General features: G+C 38.0%; 1 protein-coding gene across 4 annotated transcripts in view; it reads left to right on the top strand.

The window, feature by feature from the left end:
* SLC4A7 (solute carrier family 4 member 7) overlaps nt 1-17154 on the top strand; it is a 98381-nt gene that overhangs the window by 11212 nt on the left and 70015 nt on the right. The window contains exon 1 of one of the 4 annotated variants that reach the window (XM_076331149.1): nt 16370-16503. The exons of the other annotated variants lie outside the window; for them this stretch is intronic. Coding sequence (XP_076187264.1) covers nt 16468-16503 — 36 coding nt within the window. The 5' untranslated portion in view covers nt 16370-16467. Of the gene's footprint in view, nt 1-16369; nt 16504-17154 lie in introns of those variants that run through there. 4 annotated transcript variants of the gene reach the window in all.

Below are 17154 nucleotides of genomic sequence, written 5' to 3' on the forward strand. Positions count from 1 at the left end.
CTGCTTGTTTTAGGCTAGTGATTTTTTGCATTTTTTTTTCTTTGGCTTGTAGAGCACTATTGTGAGGATATACTATTATGTAAGTGCATGCACTTCTTTAACGTGTCAAACATATTTCCAGACAGACTTCGTGTACGAAAAAGGAAATGAGAAACTTCTTAGTGAATAGCCACAGTTGGTGTTACTGTTGGTGGTAAATGCTTCATTTTGTTTGTCAAATGACTACACCCTACCAGTCATGCATTTTAAAACTATTTATGTAAAAACAAACAGATAGCATCTGATAATTATTATGACTCATTTAAGGAAGTGATAAAGCCCAAGAGTAGCAGAGATCCTTTCCTTTTTCAGCTTGATTTTTATTAACATTGCTACGCTTGCCTGCCATTGAGAGATATCAAAAAGGAAATTAAGGAGACAGATACTCTTGTAACTAATATTTGGTTGAATTGCAAGTCGTTAGATAATGATAGGATGGAGAGGCACGTTTCAGCTTATAAATTAAGTGTACAAAACCAGTTATTGGACAGTTTTAATTTTAGATTGTAAATACAAGCAAATTTATTAAAGCTTTTCTAATTGATTTTTGTGGAAATTCTTGAGTTTTGAAAACTGCTGATGTATGCCAATCAAAAACGGAAGAACATCAACCAGTTTTTTTTTTTTGTTGTTGGCATCAGTGTTGCCATCCATTACCTGCCTTAACTGTTGGTGCTATATAAAATGCTTGCAATTACTTTACATTTTTTTATACGCGTAACCAGAGTTTATTTTCAGCATATTTTGTAATATACTTTGCTAGATTGACTTCACTTGTTTTTACTGAAATATGTAACTGTATATGATTCTGTGTATGGTAAGGATAAATATTCTTGAGTCTTGTTTTATACCCAGATGCTCCAGGTAGAGCTTCAGCTGAGGAAGATCTGTTTATTGAGAAACTGAGAGTATTTTTCCTTAAAGTCAATAGAATGAGCATTTATTTTTAAACTAAGTCAAATTATAGATTCAAGCCTTCAGAACGGGGGACCCAAAAAAGATTAAATATCTGATCCCCAAGAAAGAGAACAAATTAAATAGGGGTAGGATGCTAGCTTAATTTTTTTTTTTAATGGAACAGCTGTTCACCAAATGATTTTGTCTGACGATTAAAAAACTATTTGTCAAACGAAACATTTTGTTTGACATGATTAAATATACTTAAATTATGGTCCATTTATAGACAAATAAATTCCAATGTTTATAACTTTTGTATAGTGCAGATGTGCTTGGTAGGTAGCCTGTTGGCTTACAGTTAAGGAAGAAGATGGCTGTATTCTATTGAGTGAAGACAAATAGCGTTAGTCTGAGGCTTTTAGTTCTTGAGCATGAGTAAGTTGTCTTTGCTATGAAGAAGACACAAATGAAGGACAAAATATAAATAGGGAACTGAAGAAATTTGATATGTTCAAGGCCAAAGAATATACCTACTATTTGTATTCTGTGCTTTGAATGGACAGAATCTTTTGAAAAGACAGGCAAATGAGAGTTCAGTGTGCTTTTCTCATTGGTGATGGGGCCGACTTACTGTAACCCATTTGGTATATGGGATTTTAGCTAATCCTAATACAGCAAATAACTTGGAATATGCTGCTGTGTTAAATAAGGTGACTAATTTCTCTCTGTCACATTCAGTGGTTTGTTGTATGACTGGATATTGACTGTGTTTGCATTTGTGGTAGCCCAGGCTGGGTGTCTGATGATTATAAACTTCCGGATCCTGGAGGCAATGTAAAGGTGAGAATTTGCATGTTAAAACAGTAGTTCTCAAACCAGGTGTACTTTTCCAGATCATATTCCATATGCTTCAGTGTGTACAAGGGGTGTGCACTTAACCTGCTGGTCTACATGTATCAGCTCTATAGCTGTGTTTCTTTGGGGAAGGGGCGGGGGAGTAGGTCTACATTTTAAAAACTATTGTGGATTAATGCATTCACAAATAATTAACTTCAGCTTCTTGGCAAAAGGCTTTTTCTTTGGCTATCCTTGGAAGAAATCTGTAGAGCTTGATGACCACTGGTTAGATAATTAAGTTTCAAGCAGCTAAGGCTGTAGTCTTGTCTGTTGCCATAGGAGGTTGCTGTGGAATACCTGGAGTTGAAATCATCACTGGTGCATATTTTGAGTAAAGTCACAAGTGTCCACTTCCAGGTCCTGGGGGAGGTCGTAGCCAAAAGGTGAACTTGGTAGCCGTGAAGGCACTAGGGAACGAGGAAAATGTCTATCTGTTTTCAGAAATAGCTTCTAGAGAATGGTGGCAGTATCTCCAAACAGAGGTTTAAGTTTGTTTTAGAGGCTGCAGAGGTGGCAAAAGCTGGGGAGAGACCCGGACAATGGCAGTATAGGTGTCAGGGCTGGGAATGGTGCTGTGGAAGCTGTTAAGAGCCCAAGGGAATTGCGGCTGGGCAAGGCAATGGAGCTGAGTACTTGTGGAAGTGACAGAAAGGGTATCTGTGTTTGTGTGCATGCTTGTTTCTGGAAATGTAGTGTAAGTGTGCAACATGCATGAGTTTCTACTTAAGAGTAAGAATACATACCTGCAAGATGGCATATTGGCTTCTGTGTTGTGACTTGCATTACTGCTGTTTCTTGTCAAGTTCAGAGGATCAACTGTATGTTTGTGGTGATACATCACAAAACTGTAAATAGTTTAATGTATTATGTCCACATTATGATATGGAGAACCTACTTCTTGCTTCAGTTGTCTCGTGGTATAAAACAGGCTCCTGGGGCAAAGACAGAAGAAAATTTCCCTTCCTATCTTGAGGGTTACTAAAACAAAAAAATCCAAACACCATGAATGGCTACAATATGCTGTACAATTTAGTGAGATCTGAACAATGGCTCTTTATTGGCGAATGGATTGTTCATGTGTATGTGTGTATTTATCTTTAAGATGTACTAACTTTGAGTGGAAGAAGGTGTGTGTTGTTACAGAAAAGTAAAGAATGGACACAATCTTAATTTTTGAGAACTGGTCTCCTGTAGAGCTGTATATCAAAGTAATTTTATATTGTGCAAGTCTAATTTCACTTAACAGATCATTGATAAACATATTTCAAGTCCACTAGTATTCCTGAAGTGAAGTATAGGATGGAAAAGAGGAGAATAATCTGGGAACTGCTTTCAACCTCCTCTTGCTTATACAGGAATCATTAAGATAAGATAATGATCAAGAAAGTGGCTTGTTGTGAGGAGTGATACGGGGTGAAGGGGAGCTTGGTGGTGTCCTTCCGTAGGCTCTGTGGCCAAGGTAATTCTCAAAAATTCCATGGGAAATTCATGTGTAACAGCAAGCAACAGAGGTGAGTTTTAGGTATGCCTTGACAAGACTGCTGTTGTCCCCTTTCCCCTTTTATTTTGGTTTCCAACTTTGTTGTAAAGTATCCAATGGTTTTCTTTGTTAGAAGGAGCTTTGCCTGAATTTTATCCTTAACCTCATCTGTTGACAGATGGCCTCAAAGGATTTGGATTGGCACTAAGTGCCCTATTCTCTGTGATCAGTGAGTCTATATTCCTGTGATGTGGAAGGATTCCCATGGCATGTCTCCTATAAAAAAAATGTGGTTTGCAACTCTGAAAAATTGGTGTGCTTTCTCCACATACCTGCGAAGATTGACAGTGACTTGTACTGCAGCACTGGAGAGAAGTTTCTCTTGGTGGCTGTAGACAAGTGCCCCCTCTGTTAAAGTGAGAAAGAGAGTATTTGCGACTCTGCAATACTTCTGTGTTTCATATACTGCTTTGTATATAACTGAACACTGTGTTCCTTCAAGTAGTATAAAGTCACCTTTCTTCATGTTACTGTGTTAGTATCTCTCAACTTTGGTATGATTTGCTAAGCTCCAAGTGAAGTGCGTACCTTGTTTCTTTTGATGAATGTAATTTTAAAGCATGGCTTCTCTTTAATAACTAGACAGAGACCCACAGCAGCTTTCCAGTGTATTAATTCTAGGCAGATAGTAATGAAAACTGAACTGTAAATGATGTCCTGGATGTGACTATTTTTTTTGAAGTTTGATTCTACCTGCCTTGTGCTATTTGTATTATTGAAGAAAGTGCTTCTAAACCCCTTGGGTCCCAAGAAAGCAGCTTTGTTAGAAGTACCAGAAATTGAAGAACTTACAAAAATAATCCTGTTTTCTCTTTGATGTACATAGTGATCGTGCTTTGAGACAGTCATCAGCAGTGATGTCCTAATTTTGCATCACCAGTGTGGACAAAAGTTTCAAAACAAGTTACATGCTTTATATTCTATCTGATAGGTCAATAATCCTATATCAATGCAAGTCCTAGAAAATCCAAACCTGAAAACTAACTCTTTGTTGGAAGTGAAACAAAGAGTCTAAATGAGCTCACATTGTGTTAAAGGAGCAAAGCTCTTGGTGCAGTTGATCATGGAACCTCTTGTAGATGAGAAAGCTTATCTTTAAGTGTCCTCTGCTGATTATGTAAGTTTATGTGTTAAACTTACTTGTAGCAAGTAGTTTGACAGAAGTCTTATTAAAGGGAACAATGGTTTATATCAAAGTTATTCAGAGACTAGATGTAGTGAAACAGAGCCAGAATTACTTGCTTTAAACTGAATAATTGGATGTGGTCCTGTCATGGTATTTTAAGACCCTACTTAAGCAACAAGCGAGTCTTCTTTTCATCATAGAAAGTGCCACCCAGCATACAGCTACAGCACAACAGAGAAGTCTAGGATTGAGCACAGGGCAATTTGTCTTCCCTTGCAGCTGAGGGGAGGGCTGAGTGAGGTATCTGGTTTTAAATACTTACTGGTGACTTTTTTTTTTGAGTCTGTGTTTGTTACTGTAATAGAGAGAGCTTGTAATTCAGGGCCTGCTCATGATGTGTTTGTAAAGAAGCGGTCCCTGATTGTCAAAGCGGTATAGCGTGGGAGAGTTATGTTCATGGCTTCTTAGATCATGTGTTAGTATTATCCTGTTATGAATGGTAGCTCCTTCGGTGGCTTCCTAATTTAGAATAGATAGAATTTTCCTCTGTAATTTCATAAATTTCCAATAAAAGGTTTTTTTTTTTTGTCTTGTGCCTTTATTGCTTTTTGCTCATAAAAATCTTGAAGTGTTTGAAAAATTGTATTTGAGTCAGTGCTTCAGAATTAATGTAGAATGTTAAGGATATTCCACTTTAGCAGTATGAGCACTAATGATAACATTAGTAAAAAAGACTTGAGTCAAGTTAGTTTGCAACACCTAGAAAATACATGAATGGTTATCTGAAAGGTTGTTTGGTTTGGTGGTGTGTGGTGGGGTTTTTTTGTTTGTTTTTTTTGAGAAAGCTTAGCTATGGAATATAATACCACTTTAAAGTGTCAGTAAGTACCTAGAGCTATTAAAATAAGAAAATTATTATTTAAAGAAAAAGAAAAGGGGCATTTCAGGAAACCATTGGTGAGCTCCCTCTTCTACCGCCCTCTTCCTCCATCCTTCTTTTAAAGCGTTAGACTGTGAATGCTGCTAACTACATATTTCAAACCTGCATGCCTATGTTTGTCTCTAATGCTACTTAATTCTTTTAGAGCTTTTAGAAATGTGGGTTTATCTTGTAAATTCAAATAAAGACCCAGAGTAGAAGTGAAGCCTGCTGACACAGTGGTTCCAAAAGTCTGATATTGTGGTACAGCTCCTCTGTTGTGGAATGTGATACTCTTTAGGAGAGCACACGTGTTTATGAATGTGTATAAGTTGCTAATAATATTACGTGCTACCAAAAACCCAGTTTCATTATGGAATCAGTTAAAAGTGGAAACAAGCTTCAAATACATAGAATAAACTTTACTTTAGGCTGCTTTCACTGTTTTATTTCCTAAACAGTAAGTGTAAATATGCATTGCAGTCTCTTCAATTGCTTTTTGTTTAACATACTTCTTTAACAGATTGGTATTTGAATATGCATTTTGATAATTTTCTTCAATAGAAAAGGCTGGAAGAACCATAAGAATAGAGAGCGTGATGGTTGTGCTCTGTACTATTGTACAATAGCTTCCTTTCTGAGGTACTCAGAATTCCATGTTTTTCCCCAGTTACGTAGTCTGTATGACTAAATTTCAAGTGTTTAAGCATTATGACCTCAGTGGTCTGAAAAAAGTAAGTTATCTTCACTCATATATCTAAATAACTTGTCCATGAGTGAAAATTTGGGGTTAATAGCAGTATCAGCGTATACAAGTTATTTTTGAAGTGGACTAGGTTCCCCCTTGTGTCCTGGCATGAATTCTGTAATTGTAAACTGAACTACAGTTCAGTCTTCCTTTAACGGGAGAGCTTCCTTTTGGCACAGTTGTTCTGTCCCAGTGAGAAAAGCATGCATTACCCTTTCTTTGAGCCCGTCAATGCACAGAGACCTCAGACAACAGAAGTAGTTTTAGTAGACAGTTGACCTAGTTATAAACATTTTAAAATATCCATTTATTTGTCTCATTATGTGTGAATGTTTTTGCTTTGTGTATATACATATATTTTTAAGTAATGCTTCTGCTAGTGTTGATTTTGATAAACAAAAATGAAAACTGGTTCAAATTTTAAAGACAGATCTTTTGGAAGCCTCAGTTTTTGAGGAAGTGTGTAAAAGTTTGTTAATATCTGATATGAAATTATTGCTTTTATTTAAATTAATTACATCTCAGTCAAAAGCTCTGAAATTGATTTTAAGATCACCAAAAGCTTTATGTCATACTGCCCCAAATACAAAATTTTATTCAAATTTCAATAAAAAGGTACCATTTTCTACCAAAGTTGAGTGCCTTGTCATCATTCAGATATGATCTCATTTGATTAAGGTTAGTGTACAGTATAAGCCAGTTTGATTCTGTTTGTTCTGTACATATGAGATTTTTAGAGCATGCTGTTCGGTGACACTTTTCCAGCCTGGTTTACAGGCAGTTGATTTTTTTTCTGTAGAGTCAGTCCTGTGAAGAAATGTGAGAATAATGGCAAATAATTTGGTGGATAGGTCAATTTCTTTGTGTGTGCCCTGACTTAAGCTAAGTAACACTGGAAAAAAGGGATGGATATGCTTATGATATGCATATGATCTAGGCAAATGAAAACTTGGGGAGTTGCCTAAAACATTAGAAACTTGGGGAGTTGCCTAGAGGACAAGTATATTGAAATTCTTCCTATTTGAATATTTCGTTACATATTGCTTTTGGCTGTAGGTGGGAAAGTTTCAATATTACCACTTTTAACTGTTGTTTCCCCTGTATCTTGTATTTCATTTTTCAAATTCTTTCCTGTATCAGTTTGAGGTGGAAAACAGTCTTTTGGAATCATGGAATGATGAAAGCTTGGTTTGGTTGCTAAAAGCCTTCTAGTGAAGATGTCGTCCATCTGCCCCCGTGTCCGTGTCCCCCCCCGCCCCCCCCCCAAAAAAAAAACAGTTAAACATTTAAAGTTATATTAATGTGTGTATGATTAAGATATCTGCAGAAATTTGTTTGATACAGTAACACATCCCCAGGGCTGTAAGCTGTAGTTGTTCCTATTTTATATGTCACAGTAAAACCAAGTCTTGGATTATGTGTAGATGGCTTCTCTACAGTTTTGATAGTATCAGAAGGACATACTTATTCTGGAGGCTTGGTTCCTAAATTGTTAGAAATGTCGTGCAATTTCTTTTTTTTTTTTCTTTCTCTATTTTCCCTTATCCGATGTTTGTAGAAAATTCATTTGGCTGCCAGATGCAGTTGCCATTGTCTAGATCAACTCTTGCAATTTTTTTTTCAGCATTTAAAAATTCCCTACTAGCTGTGAAATCCTGAATTACAAATGTTAAGATAAAGTTCTTGTAGCCATCGGGTATAGCACATTTAATTCATATTGCTGGAAGGTCTTTTGCTTAGGTCTCCAGTCTGGATGATGTATTTTATGTATTTGTCTTAATGTTTGGTTTACTGTGTATTTGACTTAGTATTTTAGTTTTCTGTCTTTTAATGGGTTCAATTATGTTTGTAAGGACATCTTAAAGCTATTGAATCTCTTTTCAAGTTTGGGCAGAGAATGCAGGAGGAGAGTTTGTATCTTGGGGAATGACTTGATATCTTGAAGCCAGCTTTAGAGTTCCTAGGGCTGGTCAAAATTGCCATGGTTGCATCTCAGGGAGCATGGGTCTGGTGTAAGCTTACTCTGCAAGTTCAAATTTGCCTTACAAGAAAATAAAATGGCAGTAGAATTTTTATGGGTAGACTTTATGCAAGGCTAGATAATCATCTGTCTTCCAGAAGTCAATGTGAAAGCCAAAAGCCTGTCTAAATTCCTTGTTGTGCATGCTCTAATTTAACTTAAAATCTGTCATGGTTTAACCTTAGCCAGTAACCAAGCCCCACACAGCCGCTTGCTCACTCCCCCCCACCCGGTGGGATGGGGGAGAGAACCGAAAGAGTAAAAGTAAGAAAACTCGTGGGTTGAGATAAAGACAGTTTAATAGGTAAAGCAAAAGCTGCGCACACAAGCAGAGCAAAACAAGGAATTCATTCACTCCTTCCCATGGGCAGGCAGGTGTTCAGCCATCTCCAGGAAAGCAGGCCTCCATCACGCCTAAGGGTTACTTGGGAAGACAAAACGCCATCACTCTGAACGTCCCCCCCCCCTTCCTCCTTCTTCCCCCAGCTTTATATGCTGAGCATGACGTCATATGGTATGGAATATCCCTGTGGTCAGTTTGGGTCAGCTGTCCTGGCTGTGTTCCCTCCCAACTTCTTGTGCACCCCCAGCCTACTTGCTGGTGGGGTGGTGTGAGAAGCAGAAAAGGCCTTGACTCTGTGTAGGCACTGCTCAGCAGTAACAAAAAACATCCCTGTGTTATCAACACTGTTTCCAGCACAAATCCAAAACATAGCCTCATATGCTAGCTACTACGAAGAAAATTAACTCTACCCCAGCCAAAACCAGCACAAAATCAATCTTTCCTTGAGCCTGTATTTGTGCTGCTGGATGGCAGTGTACAGATTAAGCTGCATGGAACTGTGGTCTAACTGTGGCTGTGTTAGGAAGACAGGTAACTTCTGTTGCTTATTCCAAAATGATAAAAAAAAAATGCCTCTCTATTGTTTGGGTAACCTTTTCAGAGAGCACCCTTTTTAGTAGTTGTTGGCTGGTTAGAACTCCCATGCAAACTCAAATGTTAATGCTCTCTAAAATAGAGAATTTTATCATTTGTTAAACAAATCAAGAGTATCTAATTTGCCTGCTGCGTGTTGGATGCATTCAACTTTTTTTTTTTTTTTACTAAATAACCACTCAAGTCATAAGTTTACAGTAAGAGTCCTACAGCATGAGTTTTTCCTCTTCAAAAGACAAATGCGTCTATCTTTCTTGGAAGTATTATGTTGTAGATTCTTTTATGTGGTTATTCACAAAAGGAAAAATTGTAATAAAGTAATAAAAAAAATAATCTTTCAGTAGTTGTTCTTGAGACAAAGGATGCAGTAGCTACAAAAGAGGTAGGTTTTCTTTTTTGGCTAATTTTCAGATCTCTGTCAGATTTTTGTCCTTGCGTTTTGTCAGTTGAACTTTCCTGTAAAATACATACCATGTACGATGGCATGCACGAATCTGTTGTGTCAGAATCAGCACCTTACTTTTAAATTGATGTCTCCCAGAACCTCCTGGTCAGACACAGCAAAACATTACATTTCTTAGTACATCAGAAAATCAGCTGCTTCCTCTTTTTAAACAGAAACAAAAGGAGCTCAGCTGTATAGCTTTAAATGATGTTAGACAAGGCAAATAAGAAATAGAAGTGGATCCCCTTTTTAATGTCCCTTCAGTGATCCTTCGGAAGGATCTTAGGCTGGCTCCTAGAAATTTAAAGTTCTGTGACAGTTCTTTGCCTAGCAACATCTTCCCTTATAAAGATTATTTCAGACTTTTAAAATGTTCTGTTGTGCTTTAGAATTGCAGGAGGAAAATGGAAGAAATTTCAGCAAGAAAGTACATGTCTTAAGATACGCCTTCATGCTAAGACTGAGCTGGACTAATTAGTTCCTGGTCTTGAAGGGGAGGTGTCATTCCCCCTTTGTCTTGTCTCCTTTCGCATAAGCCAATTCAATTTGTGATGCTGGCAAAAAACAAACAAAACCTCAGAAAACACCCAACAAACTGAAACAAAACTTGTCAGGGTTAGTTTTCTGGAATGACTGTTAACTGAATTATATGTTTACTTTGTGATCAGGAAAGCATCAGATCTAATGTAAGGTGAGGATGTTATAATGTCTAGTCAAAATATTGTGAGAAGAAGAAGGGAAAGCGGCATGAGTAGTATCTCTTCATTTCTCCAAGCTGTTAATTGTACCCGAGCTGAGATGCGAAGCTACGCTATTGGAAGTGTGGCTCCACTACAGTCCAAGTCAGTCTCTGCTAGAGTTGCTCCATGGTCCTGCCCTTCCTACTCTGGGCTCAACAGTCTCACCTGCTCTATGCACCACCGCCTGCGCCTCACCAGTAATGACTGGTGTCAGAGCTGAAGTGGCAAGCAAAATATTGTCAGCGTAATTTTATTGCCGGATCAGTTCCCTGATCCACTATGTTGTTGGTTCAGATGATTGCCAGCACTAGCACAAAAACGGGAATTGCAGCTTTCTGTTACTGTCTGCCTTATTAATAAAATACATGCAGATTGCTAGAACTTACTTTTTTGGTAGTTGTGACTTTATCATGGTAGAGGCTTGCTAATACACTGGTAACTAGTTGATATTCAGCATATGGTAATAGTCTAACTGGTATTCATGATAAATGTAGATTTCAGATACCTTGAAGTTATTCAGCATAACTTGGGAGATGTGATTTGTGGAATATATTTTTGTAGTAAAATAATCTACAGAAAACAACACCTGAATCCTGTATGGTACACCACTTGGAAAGTTAAAAATTTATGATTAAATTCTGCCCTCATTCAAATTGCAGTGGTCATGAGCAGGCCCGGCATTTTACTTCCATTTTGCCTTCCTTGTTTCTAAGAAGAAACGTTGTGGGCCAGCTGAGTGCTGATACCTCCTGCTCTATCAGTCCTGCTACTGATGTTGGAAACGTTGCCTTACCTTCCCGTTACAGTTTGCTGAGCTTTGATTTGTAGGTAGTAATTTTTGTTCATGGTAAGAGTAAATGTGTTGTCAGGAAATTATTACAGATACTTGATTTGACTGGGATGCAATTATATGAATAGAGGAAAATTCGAGAGATGAGGAAAGCTAAAGGCGAAGAGTTAAGCCTTGAATTCATGTGAATCAGTGAGATTCATGATCTTTCACTTTTCTATGAAGAGAAAGACATGTAGGTGAATAATAATTCAAAAATTACAGCATTCATTGAAAGAGCAAATTTTTTATTTATTAGCTGCTGATGTTTGGTGTTCTTGCCAAGACACTGTTCTGTGTGGGTATAGCTTGGTTTGGTTGTATTTGGAGAGTCTGTCCTAACTGGATAATTGGATAATTTGACTATTTTTTTTTTTTTTTTTTTTTCCCTTTTTTCCCCTCCTTTTTTCCTCCTGAGTATCTGCTGTCAGGGAAAGGCTTTCCTGTGCCTGTACTTCAAATAATGTCAGTATAAACCAGATAATTTTATCTGCCCCATATTATGCTGCTTCATATCTGGACTCATCAGCTGTTCACGTCTGTGCCATCTATTATTCTGAGATATGAATGTTTAATATTTGTACAAGTGATAGTAGAGCATTTAAACATATGGCCTTGGTTAGGTGGCATTAATAGTGTTGAAACAGCCCTGGTTTATAGTTCTTGTGAACTTGCACAATGATCTAAGACTTCTTTAGGATAAAGAAAAAATAGAATATCTTTCAAAAATGCTGCCAAAATGCCTGAAGATGAATTTAGGTAAAAGCAAGCAATGTGGGATATGTTGTAGTTGTAAAGTGAGCAGCTTTGAATTTAGAAAGCATCCTCATTCTTTTGCCAAAAAAAACCCCAACCCCCAAAAAACGCCCACAAAACCAAACCCAACCCCCACCAAAACCCCCAACAAATCAAATCCCCCCTAGCCTAGCTCAGTGCCATTTGCATGGTGACCACATGCTCGTACATGTTGAAGTAAAATTCTTGGTAGTGTTCTGTTTGAACATGGTGAATTTCTTCCATCTCTCTCTACTGAGGGATATTTTTGAGTCCAGAAATACGTAAAGTACTCTAAAACTTTACCTACATCTTTTGTTTTTCTGCTTCATCAATGTATCCAAATCAGGACTGCAGGGTGATGATGGAGTAGTCTCTACAGTAGAGTACATAATAATCTCACTGTTGATGACAATTCAGATTACAAATTTCAGTGGTACCCTCTCTAGAGAATAACTATGCAACTCTCAGAATGAAGTGTAATGGTGTAATGCCAGGAGGGCTCAAACTAGCGATCTGCCTCATGCTTGCTCTCAGCATCCTGGTGGCTTGGGACAGCTGTCCCGCAATGCGCTGAGAAACCCAAGAGTCCACTACTGGGGCAATACACCAGAGTGTATCTGCACAGAATACATATATCTTTTTTCCTTCCTCTTTTTTTTTTTTCTGTTTTTGGAAACAGTTCCATGTGTACGTGCCGATACAAACTGAAGCAAGCTGAAGCGTGCTATGCAGATGTACCTCCTGGGAACTAGCTATTATGTGGAAATTGTGTTCTGAAAAATACGTGTAGGCAGTCAAACTCTTGGTTTTTATGGGTAGTTTTATTTCATTAAATGCTGAGCCACTGCCTGCAAAGGTTTCTGTGTTCCCTTGCTAAGGGAATAACGTCTCCTTAGAGAAATAGCTTATATTTAATTTATGTGTAATAGATAACTCATAGGAAGCTGCTGTTCTTAATATGAGTTAGTAGGTTCTCATTTAATAAGAAGCTGAACAAAACCATCTGTAGTGGTATTTGACGTACTAACATGAGACAGTTTGTGTCATACAGCTTGCTCTCCTGCATCATCTTAATCCCCTAGTACCTTGTCTCCTTTCCTGACTCCTCCCTGACCTGGGCCGCCACCCCTTCCCCCATCCAAAATAAAGTCTCATTTACAAGTATTGTCTCATAGGTAAGTATTTCTTGTTTTTTATATTCTTTTCTAAAGAGAGGTGCTTTGAGTTTGATAGATGCTATCCTGTCAGATACATGAAGAAAGGTGGCAGTGAACTGGGTTGTTTTTTGGGCTGCGATGTTAGAAAAGATTGTCATGTTCATTTCGTATAATTTGTTCATATAAGGAAGGGTTGAGTTTGGATTATGGATGCAACTCTTAACACCCCACCTCCCGAAACAGGATTTTAAAGTATCAATAGAAACCTTACAGGGCTAGATGTGTGGGTATGTCAGTATGGCCTCTTTGGAAGCAAACGAGCACTCAGTTTCCTTGTGTTCCTATCTGGCTAGGTCTGAGAGCTCTGGGCTTGAGCTCATGTGGTAAATCCTGCTGACAGCACAGTCCTACCCACCGCAGCTACTTTAAATGAAAACGTGCTCGTGTCCTGCTGTCTCGGAATGGCAGGTTAAGCACAGCTCTGCCTGCTAGAGACTCTGCAGACCCCACAATAAGGCAGTTTACTGCTTTCTTCATGATAGACTGGGATCATAATTGCTCTCTCATTTTAAGAGCAAAATGGGGAGGATAGGCAAGAAGAGGTTGTGGCTGTAGTAATATATGCAGCTTGCTGGTGTGTTAACACTAGTGTTGCTGTAAGATGTGATAGGGGATATTTTTACAGATTGATCCAGAAACGAGTTGTAACAAGTGACGTGCAAGTTACTCTTCTAATCCATTGTAAGTGTTTCTGCATTGTACCCCATAGTTAACAGAGGTTTGGGAATTAGTCCAATTTAGTTGATTTTGAGGAAATTTTTAATGTAAGCCTGTACTGCTTGCAAGGAAATCATGGACTACATAGTGCTTGTGAAAAGATTAAAAGTTTTGTAAAGAGCTAAGAGCTCAGATGAATTCTTTCTTTTCTGTCTGGAGAATAGATACGTATTTTTTGGACCTGTCTTTCAAAAAAAGTGCTTTTATAGCTGGAGATAAGCTCAAATAAGTGGAACTTGAAAGGGTATAAAAGTGAAAATAAAGAAGGAAAGATTGATGGACAGAATGTATGTTTCATGATTGCTACTTCTGTTTCTTTTTCTTTAAAAAAAAGCCCTCCTACACTTCATAAAGACTATTTTGCAGAATCGAGCATATGGTTGAAATATTGCTGCAGCACAAATAGTTTTGCTCAGAGTTCTCACAGTGTTGTCACTGAACATGTTCAAGGATGTGATAATTTTGAACATATTTGCCTACAGTTTGTTTTAGAATACTTCTGTAGTTAAGCACGTTGAGACAGTTGCAGTTTGAAGTTGTTGTGGTGTTCTCCATCTAATGCGAAACTTTTACCTGGTATTTATTCTTAGGTAAGAGCAGACGTTTATCCACAAAGTATTTTGGTATGGGACTTAAAGACACAAATTTCCATCTGCTTGAAAGAAACTTGTTTACATTTTAGAATGTTGGATTTTTGAGCTTGGCTTTACATGTGCATGTTCTTTGCTTTCTATTTTTTGTAATGAATAAAGCTTCTGAGTGTTTTTTTTGTTCTAAGACCGAGTGACTATTAACTAGGAATTGGTTGACTACAGACTAGAAAGAGATTTCAGTAAACTGCTTCAGAGAGGGTTTTTTTTTTTAAAGCTTCCAAACCGAGTAAGTATTCTTTCCAAAACTTATAAAAAATAAAGTCAAAGATGTCATTCCCAGCCCCTCCCTCACCCCCCTGCCTTATTCTATCCCAAAAGAATAGACAGCCTCTTCCCCCTTAACACCCCACCCCCAACCTAAACAAACCAACTTTTGTACTTCTAGAAATTGAAGTACTTCTAGTACGGATTTATGCTAAGGAAGACTGCATTAAAGTGTGGGAGAGCCACCAGAACACAATTCAGCATAGCTGTTTCAGTATTCATCTGAGTAGCTGAAGAACTGTATGAATCTGTGGTCTACGTTAGGAAAATAATAGGTTTGGTTTAGGATGCTCAGTTGAGAAGAGATCACTAATAGTTAGGGTATCTGATATTTTTGTTGAACTTTGTTCTTGCTATATGAAATCATTTAGTTTATAGTCGTTTACATCTAGCAACAGAGAGGCCTTCAATAGCTTGGAAGTGAAAAGATTCACACACATGTTAGAGTGCACATCTATTTACAGAGTGGAAACAAACTACTTTTACACCCTCTTGTCAGCACTATCTGAGACTACTTTTATTAGTCTATGGTTAGAGAATTTTCTGGACTGAGAAAGGCAGTGAGGGGAACTGAATGTGGCCTTCTGATTCCTGAACTACTAGGTGATAAAAACCATCTTCACAGTTGCACAGTATGTTTCTTTGGCTGGTGGTATTTGCCCTAAGTTTATGAACAGTACGTTATTTGTTTTGTTTTGTCCAAGTTGTTCATTTGTTCGTTGGTTGGGGTGGCACCAGTCCAGCTTCATTACTAGAGTTCTCGTCATCCAAGAAGTAGGAATGAAAGAAGAAAAAAGAACAAGGAAGGCAGTGTCATGTCATGAAGGTTAATTTATGGGTAATGCCTTAAAGAGCCAGTTTTCCTACGCGTTATGTGATGGGACAAGGAGATTAAGGTATGTCACTGCTGAAGAGGGGAGGAGTGAAATGAAGCTCTGAATTTGATCTGCTAGAGTGGAGTTTGCATTTTTCTAAGGTTGGCTTAAGCAAGGAAAAAGTACGGCTATGCGTATCATACCTGAAACAGAGAGCCATCTTATTCTGGAAGGAGACGTGAAATTAATTGCAGCTAACAGCATGGCTTTTCTACCTCTTCAACAGGAAAAAAACCCCCAAACCTAAGTGTGTGGGGTTTTTGTTTTGGTTTTTTTTTTTTAGTAAGCCCTGGTTTATTTTGCTGAACAAGAATATATGGCTTATGTCAAAAAAACCTGCTTTGGAATGAGCATTCAGTGAAAGGTCAATAATACAGCTATAAACACACTTAGCAGATGTTTGACTTCTGGGTTGTTCTGTTCTGGGACCCGAGGTACAAATGTGCTTTCATTTTGCAGTGCTAACGAAGTCTTGGATCAGAGCAAAAATATAACCTTGGAGCTGTTCTTAGCTGCCGTTGATGCAGAAAATGTTAAGTCTCAAACTCTGTTTCAGTTCCTTTTTTGGTATTCTGTGAGCTGGAATTGAAGGCATGCCGTCTCGCCCATTCCACTCTTGTGCGACCCTGCGGTAGCTGTAATCAGTGGCCTGGGAGATGAGAGACTCGCGAGGTAGCGATTGGCTGCGGGGCTGGGGAGCAATTTCCCGGAGTACATCTGTGTCAAGCAGAGCGAGCTAAAGCAGTCATGTATGCGCAGTCTCTGATCTCTTGGGAGGTTCATTACAGGGTCTCGTACAAGGGCATTCTCTGTTTCTGCACATCAGCATGGAAGAAGCTCGTCCAGGGAAGAAAATGCAACCTGTATGTAAATAGCAGTTGTATAACTTAATAATGGTTCAAATGTGCTTTGATGCAAGTGATATTTAGCAACTGTGTCTCAGAATGGTGTGCTACCTTAGACTCATTAGTTGTGGAAGAAATTTTTGAAAGATCTGGTGATAGAAATAATACTTGAAGTAGATTTCTGTATTAGGGAAAATATTTTCTGTGTAGTTAGAATTGCTTAATCATACTAACTGGCTTAATCCAGAAAGAAAATGTGCAATTTTGAGATTGGCTGTGTTGTGTGGTTGGTTGTGTGGTTTTTTCTTTTTTTTTTTTCTTTTTTCTCTCTTGCATTATTTTGAGTCTGCTTTTCTTAATTTGAAGGTTATCATCTGTGGCTTTGAGTAATTCTGTGCAAGTATAGCAGGGAAGTTACTGGTAGAGAATCTTGAAATAGCCTATTGATTGTTACTTTTGACAAAAAAAAGTGAACTTAATGAGCTGTGTAACTGAGGTAAAATGTTCATGGAGATAGTGTTGTCTTCAGACTTCAGTGGCATAGCCACAAAACTCTGTGGGGATTTCTGCAATGAAGCAGTGAACTCCAGTATTAATGTTACAGGCTGCTGCTTAGCTCTTGTATGGGTAGTCTTTATCACTGCCATTTAACTGCAATGCAGTCTGTAA

Source organism: Aptenodytes patagonicus, chromosome 2 (assembly GCF_965638725.1).
Source record: "Aptenodytes patagonicus chromosome 2, bAptPat1.pri.cur, whole genome shotgun sequence".
NCBI lineage: Eukaryota > Metazoa > Chordata > Aves > Sphenisciformes > Spheniscidae > Aptenodytes > Aptenodytes patagonicus.